Source organism: Haliotis rufescens, unplaced genomic scaffold, assembly GCF_023055435.1.
Source record: "Haliotis rufescens isolate VD_foot unplaced genomic scaffold, xgHalRufe1.0.p SCAF_85, whole genome shotgun sequence".
NCBI classification, from domain to species: domain Eukaryota; kingdom Metazoa; phylum Mollusca; class Gastropoda; order Lepetellida; family Haliotidae; genus Haliotis; species Haliotis rufescens.
In genome coordinates this window covers 964557-991874 of record NW_025964378.1, presented here as the reverse complement: position 1 = coordinate 991874, position 27318 = coordinate 964557, and the positions used below count along the sequence as shown (strand labels likewise).

General features: G+C 42.0%; 1 protein-coding gene across 1 annotated transcript in view; it reads right to left on the bottom strand.

Annotated features, from left to right (window-relative positions):
- Window positions 1–27318, bottom strand: part of LOC124146913 (atrial natriuretic peptide receptor 1-like) — a 31613-nt gene that overhangs the window by 2617 nt on the left and 1678 nt on the right. The window contains exons 3-19 of the mRNA XM_048390172.1: window positions 26570–26708; window positions 25099–25235; window positions 23256–23364; window positions 19020–19101; window positions 15060–15162; window positions 13799–14074; window positions 12891–12995; window positions 12403–12474; window positions 10573–10744; window positions 8850–9008; window positions 5613–5802; window positions 4889–5029; window positions 4299–4422; window positions 3403–3471; window positions 2051–2213; window positions 1231–1341; window positions 681–772 (exon numbers count right to left, since the gene is read on the bottom strand). Coding sequence (XP_048246129.1) covers window positions 681–772; window positions 1231–1341; window positions 2051–2213; window positions 3403–3471; window positions 4299–4422; window positions 4889–5029; window positions 5613–5802; window positions 8850–9008; window positions 10573–10744; window positions 12403–12474; window positions 12891–12995; window positions 13799–14074; window positions 15060–15162; window positions 19020–19101; window positions 23256–23364; window positions 25099–25235; window positions 26570–26708 — 2244 coding nt within the window. The remainder of the gene's footprint in view (window positions 1–680; window positions 773–1230; window positions 1342–2050; window positions 2214–3402; window positions 3472–4298; window positions 4423–4888; window positions 5030–5612; window positions 5803–8849; window positions 9009–10572; window positions 10745–12402; window positions 12475–12890; window positions 12996–13798; window positions 14075–15059; window positions 15163–19019; window positions 19102–23255; window positions 23365–25098; window positions 25236–26569; window positions 26709–27318) is intronic.

Sequence of the window (27318 nt, the reverse complement as noted above, 5' to 3'; positions counted from 1 at the left end):
TATATAACTAGTTTCATTATTATTTGAAGACAGAGATTCATTCACAGATGTTACCCTTCAAAGTTGTTTGACAAAACGGTGGAAACAAAAAGGAGATCTTTCTTCCACATTGTTATCTCCCCTGTATCCATGACTACAAAATGGAGACTACTGACCATCCTGGGTAATACTGACTTTAGTATGTTGAACTAGAATCTGCATGTACAATCAATGTCAAACACATTAGCTCCTATATATTGCAGATATTGCAATACAATGTTTTTGCCAACACACAGCCCTAAAAGGATCTGTGTTTGATTCACAAAATACAATTTTCATAGGATTTGAAAATGAATGGTATAGATATAGATGCATACACATCATCTCTACACTGCAAAGATATGCGTTCATGTTTTCCTGACCTGTGAAGATCCGGGGTAGAATAGTTCTTCAACAACCCGTGCTTGCCGTAAGTGGCGACTAACGGGATTAGGTGGTCAGGCTCGCTGACTTGGTGGATGCATGTCATCGTATCCCAATTGTGTGGATCAATGCTCATGATGTCAGTCACTGGATTGACTTGTTTATTTACAGACCACCGTCATATAGCTGGATTATTGCTGAGTGCGGTGTTAAACAACTAACCAACCAACCAATCATGTTTTCCTTATCCAGAGGAATGTATTTTCAGGCATATTTACCTTGATCTCTACGTTTCCCCTGTCAACCACGTGATAGAGTGGGTTCTTCTTCAGCAAGGCAGCAGACGACCCACTCATGTGTATCATCAGGGCTAACACCATAGAAAGTATTAGATACACATATTTATCATGGCAAAAATACACAAAGCAGAACATCTTTCGTAATTTTTCAAGGTACCAAAACAAAAGTTTTATTGTTCCTCGTCCCACATGACTGAAACCAACATACATCTACGATGGATGAGATGTCAGTTAGTACCCAGTACCTTTCTGAATAATTTATTACAGTTTTCATTTTTAAATTTAATGATGTAGTTCACATCTGAGAACATATTGAAATTCTTTCGGATGGAAGAAAATATCAGTGTGCATTTACATGAAACTGGCACCATGTGCAGTTTGATATGTAATCATAGCAAGTCATGACCTATACATATTGATTTGTGGGAACTACAAAATCCTTTTCTCATTCATGTTTAAAATGAGTGATGTTTTGTGCAATAGTTGTTCTGCGTACGAGAAATAAAGTGAACGTCACAAGGAAACTTACGCATTCCATTGGACTCCATTCTGGAGGCTGTATTGACTGTATCTCCAAACAGGCAGTACCTTGGCATCGTCTGCCCAACGACCCCCGCCACCACCGGCCCCGTGTGAATACCTAGAGAAACACAGCCCTAACTGTATCTGGGTAACTACCCGAGCCTAAAGGTCTAAAAGAGTGAGTGAGTGAGTTGGTTTTATGACGCTTTTAGTAATATTCCAGCAGTATCACGGCAGGGGGACACCAGAAATGGGCTTCACACATTGTACCCATGTTGGGATTCGAACCCGGGTCTTCGGCGTGACAAGCGAATGCTTTAACCACTAGGCTACCCGACTGCCCCTGATTTTAAAAGATGGATAAGAGTATTGTTGTGGGAAGTGAGTGAGTGAGTAAGTATGGTTTTACGCCGCCTTAGCAATATTCCAGCAATATCACGTCAGGGGACACCAGAAATGGACTTCACACATTGTACCCATGTCGGGAATCTAACTCAGGCCTTTGGCGTGAAGAGCAACTGCTTTAACCACTAGGCTACCCGACCGCCCCGGTGTGGGAAGCGAGCGAGTCAGTGAGTGAAATAGGCTTGACTGTATTTCACAATATTACAGCTTGTTGGTCAAGTGTGAGAGTAAACCCAAAGTGAAGCAGGTCATAAATGCTTGTGTAAAAGTTAACAGCACGGTATAATGGCAACAGGTATGGTGCTGATAAACAAAGGAATGTCATCAGGGTAAATCTGGCACCTTAAACAAATTGTGGCACCTTAGACAACTGCGCCACCTGTGTCCCCTAACGTGATGCTTCCTGCTGTTTGAGTGTGTACCTATTCTGATCTTGAGTTGGCGCTCTGGTCTGTGTGGAATGACATAGCTAAGAACCGCCTTCAGCAGGCTGAGGGAAGCATCTGCCATCTCCATGATATGTTGGTCCCCATTTTGTATTGGCACTCCGCTTGCCATCATGTAGGCATCACCTATTGTCTCAACCTAAAAAGAAAACAAATCACAAATGTGTCAACTATTACCAGATTTGTTTCATCAGCAACAAAAATACGATCACCTAAGTGACTCCCCGTTAAGATTTATTACAACCATATCATCACTGTATCAATCAACTACTTTGGGTATGATGCTACGCTAAGTCAGCCTGTTGTAGCCATTGTTCGGGGACAGGTTCAGTTACAGGTACAGTTCACACACACATTGCCGGTGTGACCATGATATGGATTCAAGTCACTTGTGGCTATTCATAGGCTGAAATGGTGAAGTCAATGTGCACGGGTATGGTGCTGTTAGACCAAGGAACGTAAGCAGGGCAAATATTGGAACTGAACACACGACCAGCAGATCTTGGCACATCTTCCCAAGGCAAGAGTGTCCATTAGTCTGTATCAAAGTCTAGTTTTCACCGTTCAGTTCATATTCCGAATGGCTTTGCAAGCATGACGACTTCCAGGTAGACAACCTGGTCGATCCGATAATGAAATCTTGGAAAGACTTAAAAAATATTTGTCCTTGCATTATTGTTGGATAAATTTCAGAGCAAGTATGACACGCGATGGATGTAGCCATAGCAGCAGCCATGCTTTTACAACCCAGAATTTCAATTTGTAAAATCTTCCCTGACCATCCCTGACCATTGATATGTGTGATAGTCCTCTCCTGAGCTTGTCTGTTTTAGCACAGAAAAGTAGGCTTGAAAAGCAAAGGATGTAAACTCGACTTTGATACAGGATACCGTATCCGACGTAATAAAGGCCTCACTTTAAAAGCTCCCACGGCGATATTTGCTAATATATTGGCTAGTGAACAATCACAATTAGCACCCCTTCCGATTGATCAATGTACTCAAGACCTAATATGCACTCATGTGTTATATGAACCCTTATGGGCAATTAAATTCTGGAAAATATATCTGTCGTATATAAACATTTCAGGCTGTCAGCGTAAACCGAAATTTATCTTTCTACTCTGTTTTTTTCACCAAAATAATATTCTAATAAGAGCCCCCAATTTCTAATTTTGAGAGCGCCCTGGGCGCTTATTACGTCAAAGGTAGTTGTCACTCTTGCCTCCGGAAGATGCTATGGAGGGCTAAGGAACTGCACATATGTCCTACAACCTTCCCTTGAACATAATTTTGAATGACTTTGCTTGACTTGGGAGTTGTACGTACCTTGTAAACATCAAAATTCTTTATGGTGTCATCAAACAGCGTGTATAGTGTATTCAGCAGCTCTATGATCTAGGCAAACAAAGAATCATAACATAACAGTGGGTGAGAGTGTACCACACTACTGGAATGAGAGTGATTAGTCAGTCCCCACTGTATTTCGCGATTCGGGGGCTGCAGAATATTTTGCAGAAATGCCCACTCGGTGCAGAAATGTACCTATCTTGCTGTAAATCACATTTTGTGCAGAACTTGTGCAGAATTTAGGATTTATCTGCTGCAAAAATCGTCAAATACACTGCAGACTTTTAACATGTGAGTTGAAAGCTGGTTTTAAATGTGTAACGTAAATTGATTTCTTTTGAAGTGGACTTGACTTTTGTATTATTGCTTACTGAAAGTGCATGTCTGTATTTTTACACTAGTAACCTACAGATTCAGAATTTTACAAGGCTTGGACTTCGGACTAGTGGCTGAAGTCTAACACTGTGCTGGTTGTCGGTTTTTCTAACTTTCAGTTATGGTTGATTCGTTAGGGAATTAAAGTTTGTGTAAGCTTACACGCTGCACTGAAGTATCTAGAAGTAGACCTTCAGGTCTACAATTCAGGCTCTCCATGAAATCCCAGGTGCTTCACATATTAGCCAACAGCCAACAGGTGAATGCAAGGTCATCATTTCCTCTTGCACTGCGATAGTGCATAGGAAAGACAAGTACCAGGGACCTACCTATCCTGCGGGAACTCCACAAGGGGATACAAGGATTGGGGGGTTTTGGGGGGAGAATGGCATTATTTGTTACTCAGGATAAATATTTCTGCTTTAATTTCTGCCAGAGACATTATTGCATGCTGGGGACCTATGTCTTGGTGTGGCCTACACAAAGCAATAGCAGCTGACCTCCATGGGTGTGCTCTCACTGGCGAGGTCGGTGAAGCTGACGATGTCGGAGAAGTAGATAGTGACAGATTCGAATGCTTCAGCTTGGACCAAATTCCCAGTCTTGAGGTTGTCTGCCACCTTCCTGAAAGTCACAGTTATAATACTGATGCATTGTAAGGCAAGGCAAGTGTGTGCATCTCTTTGTAAATTGGCATAATTTGATAATGTTCTTCCGACGAGATAGAGTCTGAGGGTTGTAAGCCGCTTTTAGCAATATTCCAGCAATATCACTTTGAGGGAACAAAAAAAGGGTTTCACACACTATACCCATGTAGTGACACAAACCCAAGTGTTTGGTGATCCACACTTAACTACAAGGCTACCTAACAGCCTTTGACAAGAGAACATATGGCTAAAAATGAAATAATGCTGCAGTATGCTGCACGTGGCTATTGTGGACAAAATGGCTACTTATTGTAGCAGTATGCTGCATGTGTCTATTGTGGACAAAATGGCTACTTACTGTAGCAGTATGCTGCATGTGGCTACTGTGGACAAAATGGCTGCATATTATGGCAGCATGCTGCAGGTGTCTATTGTATACCTACTGTGGCAGCATGCTGTATAGCAGGGCGTCCGTCTTTCTCTTCTCTTCCTCCAGCTGAGCCGTTCTTTCTGCCACCAGTTCCTCCAAGTGGTTTGAGTAGCGTTCCATCATCATCAACATGTTGTCCAGCATGCTAGTTGACCTGCCCACACATCATACATATAACTGCACTACCACCACTCCAGATGAAATGTACTACCACCACCACCACCACCACCAGTAACTAGTACCCTAGCTGCAGATTGAAAATGGGTGCCAGACTGCTGAGCTAAGCCCCATTTCAGCTGACACCCACAGCTTCCATTTCCCACCTGGTACCCAGTTACACAACCAAAATGTCACATGGCCTCACCTGTAAGGGTTGAGATGGTTGAGTCTCTTCAGCACCCTCTTGATAGCCCCCTTTAAGCTGACACCCACAGCTTCCATTTCCCACCTGGTACCCAGTTTTACAACCACAATGTCACATGGCCTCACCTGTAAGGGTTGAGATGGTTGAGTCTCTTCAGCACCCTCCTGATAGCCCCCTTTAAGCTGACATTCATATTCCATTTCCCACCTGGTACCCAGTTACACAACCTCAATGTCACATGGCCTCACCAGTAAGGGTTGAGACGGTTGAGTCTCTTCAACACCCTTTTGATAGCCCCCTTTAAGCTGACACCCACAGCTTCCATTTCCCACCTGGTACCCAGTTATACAACCACAATGTCACATGGCCTCACCTGTAAGGGTTGAGGCGTTTGAGTCTCTTCAGCACCCTCCTGACTGTTGGCCTGCACTGTGGGTCCTCTTCCCAACATGAGTGTATCAGTTTCACGAAGGGCAGCCTCAGTGACACATACTCGTCATGCGTCTCCACCACAGTGGGTCTCATCAGCTGGTCCGTGGGGTGGGCCACCTGCTTGATGATCTCTAAGAAGAAGAATGCACATAAACATATCACAGTTACAACTGTAGTCAGTGCTCCAGATACCTTTTTCAGCAATTCAGTTTTTACTCTAGGGTTTCTATCTTAATTACAGTAAACTACATTTATAACGAACACGCTTATAACGAACTGGCGGATATAACAAACTGGTTTTTAGGTCCCTGCCATTTGCTGTATCTATGCTGTATATATGAGTAACTAACTACGGTTATAACGACAACTAAAATTTGTGGTCCCTTTGAGTTTGCTATAACCGTAATTTACTGTAGGTTATTACATTTTTCATTGGGTAACCAATATTTTTTCACTCATCTATTCATCACTCAATTGGGTTTTTCCCAAAATTAGTGAACTTTTTAAGATTTAAAAAAAAAGAAATAATGTTTAAGATGTATACAACTGTTCTGAACATATAGGCTTGACTCGGAAAGTAAATGAGCTCATAATTGTGTTTTGGAAATCAGCTCCTTTGTACGCATGCTGAAAAAGCTTCACCGGGAATTTACACAAGCTGTTTTTATACATTTGAGTTTTTCGTTTAATGCATGCATTTCTGTACGCAAGGCTCATAAGGGCAAACACTGATCTCAGAACATGTGCACATGGTATCGTTCTGAACAGTGTTGTGTGGATGGCAAAGTGTCCGTCATACCATAATCCATGAAATTTAACAAGGATTCACATACCTAAAGCAATATAGTAATAGGGACTTTGACCACATATTTATACGGTCTAACATTGAGGTGGTCAGGGGATGGTATAGCTAAACGCAAAAGGTGTATTAAGCCAAACAAGTTTAAGTGGTTATATAGCATTGGAGTGACCATAGTAAGGCTGAAGTGGTTATACAGCATTGTAGTGACCATAGTAAGGCTGAAGTGGCTATACAGCATTGGAGCGACCATAGTAAGGCTGAAGTGGCTATATAGCATTGGAGCGACCATAGTAAGGCTGAAGTGGTTATATAGCATTGGAGTGACCATAGTAAGGCTGAAGTGGTTATACAGCATTGGAGCGACCATAGTAAGGCTGAAGTGGCTATATAGCATTGGAGTGACCATAGTAAGGCTGAAGTGGTTATATAGCATTGGAGCGACCATAGTAAGGCTGAAGTGGTCATACAGCATTGGAGCGACCATAGTAAGGCTGAAGTGGTCATACAGCATTGGAGCGACCATAATAAGGCTGAAGTGGTTATATAGCATTGGAGCGACCATAGTAAGGCTGAAGTGGTCATACAGCATTTGAGCGACCATAGTAAGGCTGAAGTGGTCATACAGCATTGGAGTGACCATAGTAAGGCTGAAGTGGTCATACAGCATTGGAGCGACCATAGTAAGGTGGAAGTGGTTATATAGCATTGGAGTGACCATAGTAAGGCTGAAGTGGTCATACAGCATTGGAGCGACCATAGTAAGGTGGAAGTGGTTATATAGCATTGGAGTGACCATAGTAAGGCTGAAGTGGTCATACAGCATTGGAGCGACCATAGTAAGGTGGAAGTGGTTATATAGCATCGGAGCGACCATAGTAAGGTGGAAGTGCTTATATAGCATTGTAGTGACCATAGTAATGCTGAAGTGGTTATACAGCATTGGACAACCATAGTAATGCTGAAGTGGTTATATAGCATTGGAGCGACCATAGTAAGGCTGAAGTGGTCATACAGCATTGGAGTGACCATAGTAAGGCTGAAGTGGTCATACAGCATTGGAGCGACCATAGTAAGGCTGAAGTGGTCATACAGCATTGGAGCGACCATAGTAAGGCTGAAGTGGTCATACAGCATTGGAGTGACCATAGTAAGGCTGAAGTGGTCATACAGCATTGGAGCGACCATAGTAAGGCTGAAGTGGTCATACAGCATTGGAGCGACCATAGTAAGGCTGAAGTGGTCATACAGCATTGGAGCGACCATAGTAAGGTGGAAGTGGTTATATAGCATTGTAGTGACCATAGTAATGCTGAAGTGGTCATACAGCATTGGAGCGACCATAGTAAGGTGGAAGTGGTTATATAGCATCAGAGCGACCATAGTAAGGTGGAAGTGCTTATATAGCATTGGAGCGACCATAGTAAGGCTGAAGTGGTCATACAGCATTGGAGCGACCATAGTAAGGTGGAAGTGGTTATATAGCATCAGAGCGACCATAGTAAGGTGGAAGTGCTTATATAGCATTGTAGTGACCATAGTAATGCTGAAGTGGTCATACAGCATTGGACAACCATAGTAAGGCTGAAGTGGTTATATAGCATTGGAGTGACCATATTAAGGCTGAAGTGGCTATTCAGCATTGTAGCGATCATAGTAAGGTTGAAGTGGTCATACAGCATTGGAGCGACCATAGTAAGGCTGAAGCGGTTATATAGCATTGGAGTGACCATAGTAAGGCTGAAGTGGTTATACAGCATTGGAGTGACCATAGTAAGGCTGAAGTGGTTATACAGCATTGGAGTGACCATAGTAAGGTTGAAGTGGTTATATAGCATTGTAGTGACCATAGTAAGGCTGAAGTGGTCATATAGCATTGGAGCGACCATAGTAAGGCTGAAGTTGCTATATAGCATCGGAGCGACCATAGTAAGGTGGAAGTGGTTTTATAGCATTATAGTCACCATAGTAAGGTGGAAATGGTTAAATAGCACTTTAGGCAACCAAGTAAAGTTGAGTTGGTGGTTAGGGATGTCTCAATTTGAGATCACAGCAAGGAGTGATGGGTTTAATGCCACTTTTAACAGTATTCCAGTTATTTCACAGCGTGTCAGGTTAATGTGGGAGGAAAGCCCAAAGAGATGCAGGTCTCAGACGTTTACCACTTCGGTGAAACCCATGAGCACGGGTATGGTGCTGACAAACCTAGAAACATAAACGGGGCAAACCGAGATTCGAACCCACAATCATAGGTTTCTGGCATGCCCAAGGGACGCAACTCTGCACAGCGAATCGCAGCGCCTTGGGAGGAAAGCCCGAAGGGGTTGATCACAGCAAGGACGAAGTGGTGGTAATAAATGAAATACATAAGAGAGTTACCTTTTGGTGTCAGCCTAACCTCCTCGGCATACGGCTTTGTGAGACAAAGGATCTCCTTGAGGATGATGCCGACAGCGAAGACGTCCCCCTGCTGCGTGGGCGTGAACCTCTTCTCAGACAGCGAAGTTCTCAGCAGTTCCGGGGCAAGCCAAAATAACTCTGTGGATGAAGGATGAGATGAGGAGATGTCCTACAGTATGTGACCCTATACTGAGAAGAAACCTTCCAGATGAAAGCAATTAATCCTAATGTATGTAGCTTCATCAAAAAACTTTTGTTTTCACTACACAATAGAGTTTGTATGGACTAAGAGAGATATTTACAGAATTAATGCTTTCATGAACAGTGTTGAGCATTTGCAGCAAAATAGCTGCTAGAAAGTGTCAGATTAGTGACCTCTAAACGCCACTTTGGGACAAATGGCTCACAGACACCAAACATCGTTCACTGATACCAGTTTCACTTCACAGATACCCACATTGCCTCACAGATACCTACAATACTTCACAGATACCAAACATCGTTCACTGATACCAGTTTCGCTTCACAGATACCCGCAATACAAGATACCCACAATACTTCAGATACCCGCAATACTTCACAGATACCCGCAATACTTCACAGATACCCACAAAACTTCACAGATACCCACAACACTTCACAGATACCCGCAATACTTCACAGATACCTGCAATACTTCACATATACCCACAATACTTCACAGATACACGCAATACTTCACAGATACCCACAAAACTTCACAGATACCCACAACACTTCACAGATACACGCAATACTTCACAAATACCCACCATACTTCACAGATACCCACAATACTTCACAGATACCCACCATACTTCACAGATACCCACAATACTTCACAGATACCCACATTGCTTCATGGATACCTGCATTGCTTCACAGAAATCCACCATACTTTACCAATACAAACAATACTTCACTGATACCCGCAATACTTCACAGATACCCACAATACTTCACAGATACCCACATTGCTACACAGATACCCACATTGTTTCACAGATACCAACAATACTTCACAGATACCCACAATACGTCACAGATACCCACATTGCTTCACAGATACCGGAATACTTCACAGATACCCACAATACTTCACAGATACCCACAACACTTCACAGATACCCACAATACTTCACTGATACCCACAACACTTCACTGATACACGCAATACTTCACTGATACCCACAACACTTCACAGATACCCACAATACTTCACTGATACCCGCAATACTTCACAGATACCCACAATACTTCACTGATACTCGCAATACTTCACAGATACCCACAATTCTTCACAGATTCCCACAATACTTCATAGATACCCACAACACTTCACAGATACCTGCAATACTTCACTGATACACACATTGCTTCACAAATACCCACATTGCCTCAGATACCCACAATACTTCACAGATACCCACATTGCTTCACAGATACCAACATTGCTTCACAGATACCTACATTGCCTCACAGATACCCACAATACTTCACAGATACCCACAATACTTCACAGATACCCACATTGCCTCACAGATACCCACAATACTTCACTGATACTCGCATTGCTTCACAGATACCCGCAATGCTTCACAGATACACGCAATGCTTCACAGATACCCACAATACTTCACAGATACCCACAATACTTCACTGATACCCGCAATGCTTCACCTACTTTCACACATGTCGTCCTCGGACTCCTGGTCATACGTATCTTTCTCTCCCTTTCTGATTGGTCGCAAACCAAAGTCCGTGAGTTTACAAACCCAGCGGCTGTCAATCAGGCAGTTGGATGACTTCAGGTTGCCATGGTATTTCAGGGAGCTCATGTGGAGGTACTCAAGACCCTGCGTTGAAGAGAACGTTTTGTTTGTTTGTATAACAACACACTCAACATGTCAGCTATATGATGGTGGCCTGTATATAATCCTGTCAGGAGTGAGTGAGTATGATTTTACGCCGCTTTTAGCAATATTCCAGCAATATCCCGGAGGGGGACACCAGAAATGGGCTTCACACATTGTACCCATGTCGGGAATGGAACCCAGGTCTTCGGCGTCACGAGCGAAAGCTTTAACCACTGGGCTACCCGATTGCCCTCATCCTGTCAGGAAGAGACAACCCATGTTTTGTATGTTTGATTTTTATTTAACACCCCACTCAGCTATATTCTAGCTATATGATGGCGTTCTGTAAATAATCAAATCTTGAACAAATATGATTGATACCGTACCGATGACTTGCCGGACTACCTGATTACATTAGTCGCCTCTTATGACAAGCATTGCACATTTAACAGAAAGCATGGGTTGCTGAAGACCTATTCTACCCCGGGTTTGTGATATAATGAGGAGCATCCTTTGCCGTTGGGGTATGATGACACACTGTCAACCAAGTCACCCAGTCTGACCACCTGATACATTTAGTAGCCACAAGGGAACAAGACTGAGTGACAGTATTCCAGTTATATCATGGCGTGTCAGCTTAATGTGGGAGGAAAGCCCCAAGTGATGCAGGTTTCTGACGTTTATCACTTCGGTGAAACCCACGAGCACGGGTGTGGTGCTGACAAACCTAGAAACATAATCGGGGCGAACCGGGAATCGAACCCACAATCATAGGTTTCTGGCATGCCAAAGGGACGCAACTCTGCACAGCGAATTGCGGCGCCTTAGACGTCTGGGCCACCCGTGCCCCAAGGGAACAAGAAGAGTGATCTTCACAAAACATATATCAAGATTTGAACCTGAACCTCTTGACTGATCACTAATGTAAGGCTGATCATGCCATTTTGCATAAGAACCACTGTAAAATGGGGATATCACAAACCATATCACAAGTCCAAATACGACAACAGGAAATCATTGTTCTTCCCGAGGCAAGGAAGTTAACTGACTACAAAAGGTGCAGTTTCAACCCTTGCCAAACTATAGGCTGCTATTTTGGAGTCTAGCGAGTCTAGCGAGTCTATGCATAGTCCAATCAAAATCACGTAAGGAAATCGCCATCCGGTTCGTAAACTGCTGTGCAGATTTCGGTTGATTGTAGGATATGCAAACATGTGTAGCGTCAACTCAGGGTTGACAAATATTTTTCAAAACTTTTCATGTTTTTACCACCGTGCTCAAGTAATTTGATGCACTTTGCGAGGTAAGACCAGTTGTTTTACAAAATATATCTTAATTATTGATCAAATTGTCTTGACTGGGCGCCACCATTTTGTTTGGAGGATATACAAGTAATATGATAGGTGGAATCTGATTTGGCAATAGGAGGGACATAAAAGGGATATAGATGGGACATTACTCGTAATAGCCTCTGGTGGCGCTATGATCGAGCCACGAAATTCCAGCCTAGTGTGGCAAGGGTGGAAACTTGACTTTTACAGGCAGTTAACTCCCTTAGTCAATGTTAAGCAATGGAAATCATGACAGCCACAGGACCGATATGAATTACTGAAACAAGGATATATATATTTTTAGTAGTAACTACAACACAACTTTACCGTGCAGATGTCGATGGCGATAGAGAACTGAAACATACTGTCAAGCTTCATGTCGGAGTTGTCCAGGATGTCCTGAAGGAAGAGCCCACAAAAACTATGTCAGAAATATCAGCATTCCCCAAGTATTATGTCTCCAGTTTAACATAAAAAACACCCATTTGCCGCAATAGCTTTGTTTCAAAAGCGATGTCTCAGAGTATTACGAGACGCAAATGTGCATCCTGTATGCACAAATGTAGAAAATGGTCGCAGAAAAACAATTAACTGCGTCCCTGGGGGGCACTAAATATTCATTGTGCATCAAGAGCAGTTACGAGTGTGTGCTATTTCATCAATCAATCATGATCGTGACCACTTATAATAGGGTCTTTGACGTGACTGCCAAAGTTAATTGTGGTCCTTTTTTGGTAATTTATTCATACAAAGATTCAGCTTTCATGGCTTTTGTGAAAATCCTGTTTCCGATGAGTTGAGCTGGATGAACTTACAGTGAGGCTTCCCTTGCTGCAGTACTCCCACAGGATGCAGATGTTGGGAGACTCGGGACAGATTCCCACAAACGATGTCAGGTTGCTGTGTTTCAGCATCATCATCTGAAAGAACAATCGGCGTATAAGGTGACATTGTTTCACAATATATGGAAATAAATTATGATTAATTTTAGATCAATATGTACAGGTCATGATCAATGTGGTCCACTTCTGAGAATGCACTGGGGAATGCACTGGATCAGTTGGCACTATCAAGGTCAAAGCTTAAAATATCACAGAAAAAACTACACAGTCGCCAAATGGCATTACATTTCGAACCAAAATGGCTGAGTAATGAGTATGAGTGAGTGAGTGAGTTGGGTTTAATGCCGCTTTTAACATTATTCCAGTTATATCGCAGCGTGTCAGCTTAATGTGGGAAGAAAGCCCGAAGTGATGCAGGTCTCTGACGTTTATCACTTCAGTGAAACCCACGAGCATGGGTATGGTGCTGCCAAACCTAGAAACATAATCGGGGCGAACCGGGATTCGAACCCACAATCATAGGTTTCTGGCGTGCCCAAGGGACGCAACTCTGCACAGCGAAATCCGGGCGCCTTAGACAACTGGGCCACCCGTGCCCCCAGTAATTGGTATGAGGTTTTTCAATATGACTGTCATGGTGGCTATATTGAAAATCAGATTTCAACTTTGTGAACAAATTCAGGTGACACCTTTGGTGAGAACAAGGACATGTATGTATCAAGTTTCAACTTCATTCGACCAGTGGTCTCTGGGGAGCATATGTTTATGACAGAACAAACAATCAGGTCATGACACAAGCTCTCTTGATATTTAGTCAGGTGAGATAAAATTCCACTTCCAGGAATGTAAATCTTATATAGAAATGTTGTACCCCACTCTACCTCTTTAATATGCTTCATTAACTTCCTATCAGTATGAATACGCTGTTTCCTGATTTCCTTCACGGCAACAATGTTGTCTTTATATTTCGCTGTAGTGGTATACTGGTGAAAGGTGACACTGCCATCCATCATTGAATCTAGTGATGCATGTGCAGAGCTGGTCATCATTCCGCCGGTGTCGGAACCCTCACTTTGGAGGCTGTCTCCGTCTACTTGGTTGTCTACTTGGTTGTCTACTTGGTTGTCTATTTGGCGGACTGCTAGCCTGCTGCCATGCTAGAAACATAGAGGTTCTACACATGATGCTAGCATCATATTGGGGGCTGGGGAGGGGTAGTCTTGTGGTTAAAGGGACTTGACTTCAATAGCCAACATGAATACATTGTGCAAAGTTGCTTCATGGAGTCCCAAGCCATTACATTTCTGGAATAATTCTAAATATGACCCAAAACCATAAATATGAAATGACTACTACTACTACTACTACTACTACTACTACTACTGAGAACAATAATATCAATATTACTCGCTTATTATGCAGTGTTAGAATCCACAAAGAATTAAGATCAAGCTTAATAAAGTCATAAAATAACCCTGGGCCCTGTTCCACAAAGTCACCTTAGCACAACGACTAATGCAGAGACCAAGAAATCTATTTTTACGGTCTCTGGTTAAAGTATGGGAGTTACGATCCCATTAACGTTAAGATCACTTTGTTGGATCCAGGTCAATGAATCACTGTGCACTCATATTACATTCTCTGGACCCTGGGGACCCTTGTGCCACCAAAGTTGCCAGACAGAGGATGGTGTGTTTCCACATTGTCCAGCAAATGCAGGGGGGACAGAGAGACATTTCAAACATCAATGGATATAACATGAAAAGATCCATATATGATTAAGAAAAAAGATTTATTCACATGGCACTACCTTTTTCCCAAAATATATTTTGTCTTATTTCAGATTACTGTTTGTTTGTTTGTAGTTTAATGTAGCACTCAGCAATATTCAAGCTATATAATGGCGGTCCGTGAATAATCCAGTCTGGACCAGACAATCCATTGATTGACATCATGAGCATCGATCCACGCAATTGGGATACGATGACATGCATCAATCAGGTCAGTGAACATGACCACCCAAAACGGTTAGTAGCCTTTTACGACAAGCACAGTTACCTTTTACGGCAAGCATGGATTGCTGAAAACCTATTCTATCCCTGATCTTCGCGGGTATTGAGATTAATGAGGTTGATGCCCTACCATTGCCTTCCGTTTGCGCCTCCATCCGCGGAAGTTGAAGTTGAGATCGGGGAAGTGGACTTTCCAGTTCAAGTTGTTTAAATCTCGCTCGTGTCGCCACCATCTGGGAAGAAACACATTCATAAAATATCACACATATCATTAATCCCATCAGTATTGATGGACTCTCTATAGACCAAAACCGGATACAAAAATAAGGATGCCATCTTAAAACATATACATATTAGGTTATCCAGGTGACATAGAGGAGGCCCATTCAGCAGGTGTATTAACTATACTGAAAACAAAAGCACCGAATTGAAATACTTCTTGGCTTTAGCGCACGTTCAGACACCTATACGTCTGGTCTCATTAAATAACTTCCGGTCTTCTGAAAAACAAGCTTACTCATTACATGTGGCAACCAGTCTAAGAAACAGCTCTTTTTCAAAGAAATTTTGGACCATGTCACTACAGGTTTCGGAAAAATCAACCATTCTTACTGCATTTCAATATAAAACCAGAGAATAAAACGGTGTTAGTTTAAATTATTGGTACTTCTAGTTTTGGTTATGTCACTTCCGGTTTCAGAAAACACTCTTGCTGCAATGAAATTTACACCAAAATGTCACACATTCTAGCTCCTTTTGTAACTAAAAGAATTAGTACATCCGATTTCGATTACCTAACTTCCAGTTTCAGAGAACACACTCTTCCTGCACTGAACACATGGTTCTGCCACCAATAACAAAGTTGTTGGTGCTTGTAGGTTGAATTGTGGTACTTTCAGTTTCGGAAAACACATGTTTACTTCATTAGATTGGTTTGTTGGTTTGTTGTTTTACGCTACACTCAGCAATATTCCAGCTATATGACGGCTGTCTGTAAATATTCGAGTCTGGACCAGACAATCAAGTGATTGACGTCATGAACATCGATCCACGCAACTGACCACCCGATCAAGCCAGTCGCCTTTTACGACAATAATTCAAACAAATTCAAATTTCGATTGAGCAGAGGTTAATATGTGCTACGTCACGTGACTTTCATTGACTCGGAAAAGGCGTGCGGCCTTTAGCTTCGAAACGGGATATTAGGGATTTATTCCCCCGCTCAGAAATCCACGTGAAGCCTGTTTTCTTCGTGGCGGGGTGTAAGGGACATATGACAGAAATGTATTTCCCTCACAGGCGGAATACATTATTAGTTGTCAAGCGATCCCTCGGGGCATGTACTACTCGCCTCGTACCAGCATTACGAGAGGCACATGTGGTTTTATGGCTCCAGCGTTTGGTTTTATACCACAAGCCGGAGTGGAGCCGGAGTGGAGTGGTATAAAACGTAATGAGGGACGCATAAAACCACATGTACCCCGAGTGATACTGCTACAATGAAATGATCTTACCGACATGTTTTCATCTGCCTTGGCAAATGAATTAAAATAAATAAAAAATTGATAGAAAAAGCTGTTCGATTGAGCTGAGATTAACTGGTGTTATGTCACGTGATTTCAAAGCGGGGTATCAGGGTTATATTTTCCCGCTCAGAAATCCACGTGCATCCTGTCTTCTACGTTTCAGGGTATATGGGATATATTCTCCCACGCGGGTTTTTCGGAGTAGAGATATGTTTTTTTCTTCTTTATTTTTAGGGGCTGAGATTTTTTTTACGGTGCACTTCAAATTCAACCTCTGGAAAGAATGTTAAAAGGTTTCTCACTGTTCGCTAAAACATAATAACTCTACAGATGTAGGTGGTTTTTTAAACAGAACAATGAAAATAGCGGTATAATAAAGTATTTTTATATAATAAAAGACAATACGTAAGATCCAGCGACCTAAGGTGTTCATTGTTTTTTTTTAGATAACCCTTGGGATTAGGGTTTACGCTGAATGTTTGCTGTATACATTAAACAGAAAAAGGAGATAGAATATCTGTGCACTTAGCAAACACATTGAAACAATTATGTTAGAAGCCAAAATCATTCAGCCCAGCTCTTCTGAATGGCACTCTCCTGTTGTTATGGTTAAAAAAACCGAGAAAGCTCTTGTCACTTTGCCGTAGATCGTAGACGCCTCAATGCAGTTACCAAACCTATATACTTTCCCCTCTGTCACGTATTGAAGATGTCGTTGATGCCACACATATTCGACAGCCATGCCAACATTTTTAGTGTCCTTGATTGTGCTAGTGGCCTTTTGCAAATACCATTCCATCCAGATACAAAACACAAGTCGGTCTTCATTACGGGGTGTTTTTGAATGGAATCGCCGCATTTAAAAAAAACATTTCTGGCACTAAAAGAAATTAATTATCTTAACATATTAATATATGAAGATGACATAAGATTCTCTAAAACGTTTTCAGAACAGTTGAATCACCTCAAGGCAGTATTCCAAAAGATAAAAGAAGCAGGACTCACTCTGAAACCCAACTTATGAAAATTCGCGACAAAACAAGTCACCTACTTAGGGCATATATCGTCAGCAAAGATGTCATCCAGATCCCACCCACCTACAAATGTTCATGACATGCGTCATTTCTTAGGTTTGGCCTCGCATTACCGCAATTTTTTAGCAAACTTTTCTGGCATCGCCTGTATACAACCTTCCGAAAAAAGATGCGTCTTTCGAATGGTCCAACAATTGCCAACAGGCAATCGAAAAGCTAGCCCTTACATCCTTGCATACCCGACCAAAACAAACCCTTCATCCTGACAACTGATGCATCTCAAACTGCAATAGGGTACATTTAAGGCCAAGTTGATTCCAATGGCGTAAATTGTAATTATGTTGTTAATTCATGTCTTTTGACCATACAAGTATCTTCCTGTTCTGCTTTTAGAAACAATGTTGATTGGTAACATTCATTTTTCTCGTAAGTTTAGGTTATTGCAATAAACTATTTTTATTAATATATATGTTTACATAGTATTTTTTTTCCAAATAAGGGTATATGATACTTAATGGTCATTTCCCATTACAGCCCTTGAAACGGAAGATTTGAAATGATTATTAGTATATAAGGGTTACAGGTATTCTGTCTCTCGTGGTCATGTCTCTCTGTCACGTGTATGGCTTTGCTCACGAAATACTCGTATAAATCCTGTGTTGATGATGATGGCCATATTGTGGACGAGACTTGGAGACTTTTTATTGAAGCTGTGGTTTTTTCAAGCAGATGGAGGCTGACGTTTTTTATTTACACAGAATTATGAGCTGTGTTTTGGTTTTTTAAAGAAAATCAGCAATTACAAACAGCAACTTGTTTCTGCATCTGACAAATCTTACACTCAACCTTCAGTTCGTTTTTCATATAACAACAGACCCCTGAAGATCCGGGTTAGAATACGTCTTCAGCAACCCGTGCTTGTAAGAGGTGACTTACAGGATCGGGTGGTCAGGCTCGCCTACTTGCTTGATGCATGTCATCGTATCCCAATTGTTAAGATCGATGCTCATGATATCATCAATAACTGGATTGTCGATTAATAGCAGACCGCCGTTATATAGCTGGAGGGGGCACGGGTGGCCCAGTCGTCTAAGGCGCCGCGATTCGCTGTGCAGAGTTGCGTCCCTTGGGCACGCCAGAAACCTATGATTGTGGGTTCGAATCCCGGTTCGCCCAAATTATGTTTCTAGGTTTGTCAGCACAATACCCGTGCTCGTGGGTTTCACCGAAGTGGTAAACGTCTGAAACCTGCATCACTTCGGTCTTTCCTCCCACATTAAGCTGACACACCGTGATATAACTGGAATACTGTTAAAAGCGGCGTTAAACCCAACTCACTCACTATATAGCTGGAATACGGCTTATTGCGGCGTTAAACCACAAAATCACCCCCCCCCCCCACACCCACACACCACACACATCTTTGCTAACAACGATATCTGCTTTCAAATCCGTTTTTACTAAAATACGCCGATTAAGTGAATGTAGACGTTGCGTATCTTATGACAATAAGTATATGGTGTGACCTACCTGTAGAAGATGAGGGCCCCGACTGCAAACGCTAGCATGATGCTGATCAAGGCTGACACCAAGGCCACCTGGAGATCTGATTCTTCAACAGCAAAGTCAACAGGGAATATTATTTGTCTTGGCTGAAAGCCAACCATTGTATTTTTAGGAACATGCAGTTTTAATACAGAATGATTTGATTTTATATCGCACGATCCACTTAAGATGTTTGTTTATCGTCAGTACTGTACGGGTATGCATGGATAAACGGACACTGTGGACAACCCGTGAAGTACCGGCGATGCATGTTTACTGGAATGTGCTATTTGTATTTCTAAGATGGTGAGGTGAAATGGGGTTTAACGTCGCGTCCAAGATTATATAGCGACGTGTGTGTGGAGCTGCTTGTACTAGTACGGACTGATGCCGATTTATAGTGCTAGCCCACTGAGATACATGCCGCAGTTTTATAACATGGATACCCCATTCAGACAGTATATTGACTCCGAGCCGACCAGTCCTTGTTTTAACCCCTTAATGCCAGACAGGGTAACAACAAGTACCATCTTTTAACGTCTTTTGGTATGACGCGGCTGGGGATCGAACCCCGGACCTTCCGCTCTCCGGGCGGACGCTCTACCTCTAGACCACGGAAGCGGTCTTGTATTTCTTTAAAAAAATTAACACTAATGTGCACAAATACATAAAAGTTGTCGGTTTTTAATTGCATAGTCTAAGAAATTCTTATAAAGATACTTGAATATATAAATTGGTCCAAGTATACGTACCAACAGGTCGTGGCTTAATGTATCACAATCTGCCATTACTATTCAATAGTTGTTCAATACAGACCCGTGAAGATCCGGGTTAGAATAGGTCTTTAGCAACCAATGCTTGCCGTAAAAGGCGACTACGCTTGTCGGAAGAGGCGACTAACGGGATCGGGTGGCCAGGCTCGTTGATGCATGTCATCGACCTCAATTGCGTGGATCGATGTTCGTTGTGTCAATCACTGGATTGTCAGGATTGTCTGGTCCAGACTCGATTATTTAGAGACCGCCGTCATATAGCTGGAATATTGCTGAGTGTGGCGTTAAAAAACAAACAAACAAAACAAACAAAACAGCAGCTACAATCAGATTATCGCTATTGAAGCCTTGAAAAGAACCTTAGTTTTCATAGAATGGATCTTAAAGAATAGATGCTATACTTTGACTCGCTAGAAGTCATATTTCTTGTAGTTTGACCATACATGTACACATAAATATTCATTTCGAAAGAGCAAGTCAGCGGGAAGTTTCAACCGGTGACTCATCAAACAGCTCTATGCCTAAACTATCCCTATTGTCAAACTGCTACCCTAATGGTTCCCATTATTCTAAATATAGTAAAAGCTGCAATTAAAATACCACGATATTGAAATATATTATTATTTCTGAGAAAAAATAGTTTCAGATACATTTTACATAAAAATCCTATTTAAAAATATTTTCTGTGTATTTACCGGTAGATCGGGGAGGGGGTGAGGGAGTGTTCAAAGCTGTAATTTCCTGCTAAGTTTACGAAACAAATACACAAGGGTAGGTAATCTTAATCTCTGCATATACAACAATGCCAAGTAGTACAGGAAATCCAAGTGAAATGTTTGTCCGTTGTTTAACGCCACACTGATGGCGGTCTGTAAATAACCTGGCTATATGGCTGAAATAATGCCGATGCGACGTTAAATTTTAACTAACTCACTCACTGTAAATAATCGACCAGACAATTCAGTGATTGACATCATGAGCATCGATCCACGCAATTGGGTATGATGACATGCATCAACCAAGCGGATTTGACATTAATCGTGAAAAGAGCCATCGTGATGGTCAGATACACATTACCCAATTTATAGAATTAATGTACCAGGAAACATATTTGACCAAATATTGGAAAACGAGGGATCGGATGATTAGGCTCGGTTTATTGCGAGTATTTTGGTTTTGGTTTGTTTTTTAACGCTGCACTCAGCAATAGTCCAAGTATATGACGGCGGTCTGTAAATAATCGAGTCTGGACCAGACAATGTGACTGACGTCATTAGCGAGTAATCGTGCCGGGGACGTTGATAGTTGCTCATGCTTTCAGTCACTGGTTTGCCTGGTTCGAGCAAGATTAAGCACAGAACACCGTGATGTAGTGCGTAGGTGAGTGAACTTTCATTTAACGCCGCTATAAACAGTATTTTTGTTACGTCACGGCATGTCACTTTGAGATGGGAGAAAATCCTTCATCCTCCTAGATGTTAGTGAGTGAGTGAGTTTGGTTTTACGCCGCTTTTAGCAATATTCCAGCAATTTCACGGCGGGAGACACCAGAAATGGGCTTCACACATTGTACCCATGTCGAGAATCGGACCCGGGTCTTCGGCGTGACGAGCGAACGCTTTAACCACTAGGCTACCCGACCGCTCTCCTAGATGTTAACCGCATTGGTGAAACCCACAAGCACGGGTGTGGTGCTGACAAACCCAGAAGCATAATCAGACCGAAACGGGATTCGAACTCGCCGTGAAATAGCGGGACAACTGCGGCTTTATTATATTCACTCATCTGCAGCAGTTCCCGGGCTCCTGGGAACGACATTGTTGGCGCATTTCATGTTCATGCTTGTTATTGAAGAGAACTATATAGGATGAAACAAAATACTCCGATTCGAAATGCAGCTTGTCGACATTAGGGTCAAATACAAATTTAATGTTCCGATAAATGCCGTCATTTAGTTTCCCCCGAGAATCGTAAGACTCAAGCTGACCTTTATAATGCATACAATCGGTAATCACCATGCAGTACGCATGCATTTTCAAGAACGCAATGTGATCCATAGAACAGGCTACGCGGACTCCATCCAATAGGCTCCAGGCTCTCCCGGACGAGCGTCGTCCCATCCCAATTAAATTACACACGGATTAATCGTATAGCGTCCTCCAGAGTCTGCAAAGGGATAGAGTGTGTCTATAGGAAAGAGGCATGTTATAGTGCCTACCCTATAGGTAACTTACCTTACAGGTAAAACTGCAGATGCTTCTCGAACCGGGTGGACAATGTTTTCATTTTATGTCGCCATTTTGAATTTCCACGTGTATGACGGGTGACCAGCTGTATCGATTCTCCATGGCATCGGAGACGCCATACCTGGATGATAGGTCATGTGACACGGAGACCGCGCTCAGTGATCAATTATGAATAACGCTGATGGGAAATCGACGGTTTGAGCAAGTTAACAATGTCGCGTTGCAAATATGATATTTCATTGCTAATAACCGGAGTGATTTGCCCTACGGTCAAGGTGTCAATCAGCAATACGTGATAGAAACACCTGTTCACACCTGAATGTTTTTATAAATTGATATCAAACGTGCAACTTCGATTTGATTTGATACTCTGTGCAGCGAAATCCGTTTACCAGACGAAATCGGTCTTTGGGGACATCGCCAAGATTAAGGAATAACCGTTTTTAATGTGTTATGGATGGTAATGATCTTTAATCACAAGAAGACATTCCTCTCATTCCATAAAATGAAGCCCATTTCTGGTGTCCCCCGCCGTAATATTGCTTGAATATTGCTAAAAGCGGCGTAAAACCGTACTCACTCATTCATTCCATAAAGACTTTACTCTAAATCATGTAAACGTTCTCGAAAGTAGTAGAACAGAAGCGAGGATTCGGTTGTCTTGTTCATTTGATTTGGGGTTTGAAAGATATACCTATAGCATTTACCAAGGTGAGGCGACCAGCGGGATCGAGTGGTCAGGCTCGCTGTCTTGGTTGATGCAATGGGCTTCAGACATTGTACCAATGTCGGGAATCGAACCCGGGTCTTCGGCTACCCGACCGCCCCGATCCTAGGATGAGGTCACTCTTAGAGTGATTCTATCCTGGGACAGGATCATTCTCGAGTGAAATTTATGGGGAGTGATTTTAATCCTGCCACACCAGACAATACCATTCAGGATTAAAGACTTTCGGATTAACGATTCTCTGGTCTGTATGGATTTACTAAGCATACAAAAGTGAGAAAGTGAGTAAGATGGGTTTAACGCCGCTTTGAACAGTATTCTAGTTATACCACGGCGTGTCAAGCTTGATGTGGGAGAAAAGCCCGAACTGATGTAGGTCTTCGGGACGTCAACGACACTGTCTGGAATAATGGGGTTTCGCTGTTACACTTTAAAAGAAAATCATGGTTCTCCCGTCACTATCCATATGACGTACCTTTCGGGCACAGTTCGTTGAAGAAGCCACAGGGTGGAGAATCTGGAGGAGTATAGTATTTACTGCTACGTCCATCGCCCCACAGAATTGGAGCATAATTCTCTAGTGTCTGAAATATGATTGTACGTATTCATCCCTAAATACAGCGATGTAGCATATCATATGTCAGAGTTCTAAATATATTGAAATGCAAAAAACATATTTTTCAAGAGTTAAGTCTTGACGGTGTAAAATGCTCTTAAATCATTGGTATATACTAGAATACTTACAGGCCGTTGTGATATAGCTGGAAAATACTGCTGACTACGGCGATAAACATCACAAACTACCTCATTATTATAAGTCAAATATACTCTCTTTTAGGAGAAACGTGAAGATCCGAGTTAGATGGTCTTCAGCAACCCATGCTTGACCAGACAATTCAGTGATTGACATCATGAACATCGACCCGCGCAATTGGGATACGATGACACGTATCAACCAAGTCAGCGAGCCTGACCACCCGATCCCGATAGTCGCCTCTTACAACAAGCATAGTCGCCTCTCACGGCAAGCATGGGTTGCTGAAGATCTATTCTACCCCGGATCTTCAAGGGTCCGTTATTTGTAGCATACCCGGCGACACCATGTGGTCACTTAACATCACTCTGTTAACACCAGCAGCGGGTGTTATTTGTTACCACCAACAAGTGACAAAGTGCAATTATCAATACCGGATTAATGTTTGGTCCTTTTACATCTGTTTTGGACTAAAAAATACAATTATTTTTATTATCATCATAAACATACTAATTAGGATAAATGTCGAGACCTTATGTACTATTGCGAAATGGTTTAGCAATATAATCTAAATATTATAGTGTTGATATAATTTAGCACTAAGCCAAAAAATTATACTGTTGCTTTAGTTTAGCACTATAGTCCAAAAAATATAGTATTGATATAGCACTCTTGTCTAGAAATTATAGTTCTGCGACAGGTTTAGTCTAAGTAATATAGTATTGCGATAACAGTATATTCTAAATGTACCATGTTTACACCAGTTAGTGAAATATTTCGATACATTTACACATACTATGTGTACAACAGTTGGTGAAATGCTAGACACATTTATCACACACACCACGTTAACACCAGTTGGTGAATTATTGGACACATGTATCACAAATACAGCATTCTAACACCAGTTGATGAAATACTAGACACATTTATCACACATTCCATATGTTAACACCAGTTGATGAAATACTAGAAGCATTGATCACACACACCACGTTAACACGAGTTGGTGAAATACTAGACACATTTATCACACTCATAACATGTTAACACCAGTTGATGAAATACTAGACACATTTATCACACACATACCAAGTTAACACCAGTTGATGAAATACTAGACACAATACTAGACACATTTATCACACACATACCATGTTAACACCAGCTGATGAAATACTAGACACATATATCACACACATACCACGTTAACACCAGTTGATGAAATACTAGACACATTTATCACACACACACACACCACGTTAACACCAGTTCGTGAAATAGTAGACACATTTATCATACACACACCACGTTAACACCAGATTGTGTAATAGTAGACACATTTATCACACACATACCATTTTAACACCAGTTGGTGAAATATTAGACAAATTTATCACACACACACACACCACGTTAACATCAGTTCGTGAAATAGTAGACACATTTATCACACACATACCATGTTAACACCAGTTCGTGAAATAGTAGACACATTTATCACACACACACACCACGTTAACACCAGTTCGTGAAATACTAGACACATTTATCACACACATACCATGTTAACACCAGTCGGTGACATCCGGTACACGATGCTGAATGCCGATCTGAAGCGATCATTCGGCCCCATGTCCCACACCACAAAACTGGGTAGTCTGTCTCCATCGTAGTCAATGTACACTTCACCGGTCAACCCTGTAACCAACGGATATAGATGGAGTGAGTGAGTGAGTGAGTGAGTGAGTGAGTGAGTGAGTGAGTGAGTGAGTGAGTATGGTTTTACGCCGCTCTTAGCAATATTCCAGCAATATGGGCTTTACACATTGTACCCTTTCAGGAATCGAACCCGGGTCTTCGGCGTGACGAGCTAACGCTTTAACCATTAGGCTACCCAACCGCACGGATATATATGAAAGTAGCCTCTATGTGAGTTGTGTTTAACGCTACTTTAAACAGTATTTCAGTTACTGGTATATAAGGGAGTATGATGGTTTGTTTGTATGGTGTTTAACGCCGCGCTCAGTAATATTCCAGCTATATGACGGCGAAACAATCGGTAAACAATCGACTCTGGACCAGACAATCCAGTGATTGACATCATGAGCATCGATCCACGCAATTGGGATACGATGACATGCATCAACCAAGTCAGCGAGCCAGACCACCCGATCCTGTTAGTCGCCTCTTACCACAAGCATAGTCGCCTGTTACGGCAAACATTGGCTGCTGAAGACCCTTTCTAACCCGGATCTTTACGGGGCATTACGGCGTATGATGGACGTTTCCCCATGGCAGCAAAACCAACGAGCAAGGTTGTGGTATAACGACAAACCAAGGATTTTATCTGGGCGATTCCGGTAAAAACAAGTCCTGACAGCAAAGGAGGGCGTTTAGTAAACCACTGGGCCAACCACGCAGCCACGAATACACAGACAATGGTGAATGTCCCGATAGGTTATAGATACCTTTAGTTTACGTTCATTTCAACAGTATTAAAGTTAAAACATGGCGTGTTAGCTTGATGTGGGAGGTCGCAGGTGAGGTGAAATGGCACTTATATGGCGATGTGCATGCTCTTGTGTGTGGCTGCTTGTACTAGTCCGGAATAATGTCGATTTATAGTGCTAGCTCACTGAGATTCCATGCCGAAGTTTAACAAGAGCCGATCAGTCCTTGTTTGAGATCCTTAATGCCGTGCACCAGGCAGGGTAGCAAGAAGTACCATCTCGTAGCGTCTCTTAGGATCGAACCACCGGGCTTTCGCTCTCCGGGCAGACGCTCTACCACTAGACCACAGAGGCAGTCTTGCAGATCTAAGACGTTGACCACTTTGTTGAAACCCACGAACACAGCTATTTTGCTGACAAATCAAGAAACATAATTAGGGTGTATCTGGGATTCGACCACACGATGTTTGGCACAGCCAAGATTAAAACTCTGCACAGCGAATTGAGGAGCCTTGGACCACCGTACCCCACCCTATTTACCTGTTAAAAGAAGGGAATACAGAAGTGTTCTGGGATTTCTACCTTCAAATGTGATTCCCGGCCGTGAGAGGGCGTTGTATATATCGGTGCCACTGCTACTGTTTTTTGTCGCCAAAGTCTCGTTGAGAGCCCAGAAGTACAAATGTACAGCGTCAAAGAGAAATGATGAATATCTGTCTCGCTGTGAATAACGAATAATATACGTTATAATATACTAGTATTAGACATAAGTCTGGCAATTAAACATATCTGGAAACAATACTCCTCCTCGTAACATGTTTAAAGTCGATTGATTCTCTGAGGATCACATTGTTATATTGGTATTTTGCAAACATAAACGAGGCAAAAAATATAAAAAAATATGAATGAACTCCACCGATTTGTGCATAAAAGTACCAATGTTTGTTTTTAGAAAACAAAAAATGAATCGATCGGATTAGGAAAACGTCATCATACACCATCGTATTTTCCTATGAAGATTTACACGAACGTGCATCAGCATAAGGTTCAATATATGAAATGGGGTATGGATCCTTTTTTATGAAGATCGTTAATGTATGCTATTGTTTTGTAATAAATACAATGTTGATGATAATTCAGCATTGTCTGGATTATAACAGAATAATTAAATTTTCTTGCTCAGACCAAATATTCTTTTTTTCATGGCCTTGTGTAATTTATATGATTATTATTGTATTGTTTGTTGTTTAACGCCGCACTCAGCAATATACCAGCTGTATGACGTCGGTCTGTAAATAATCGAGTCTTGGCCAGACATTCCAGTGATTGAT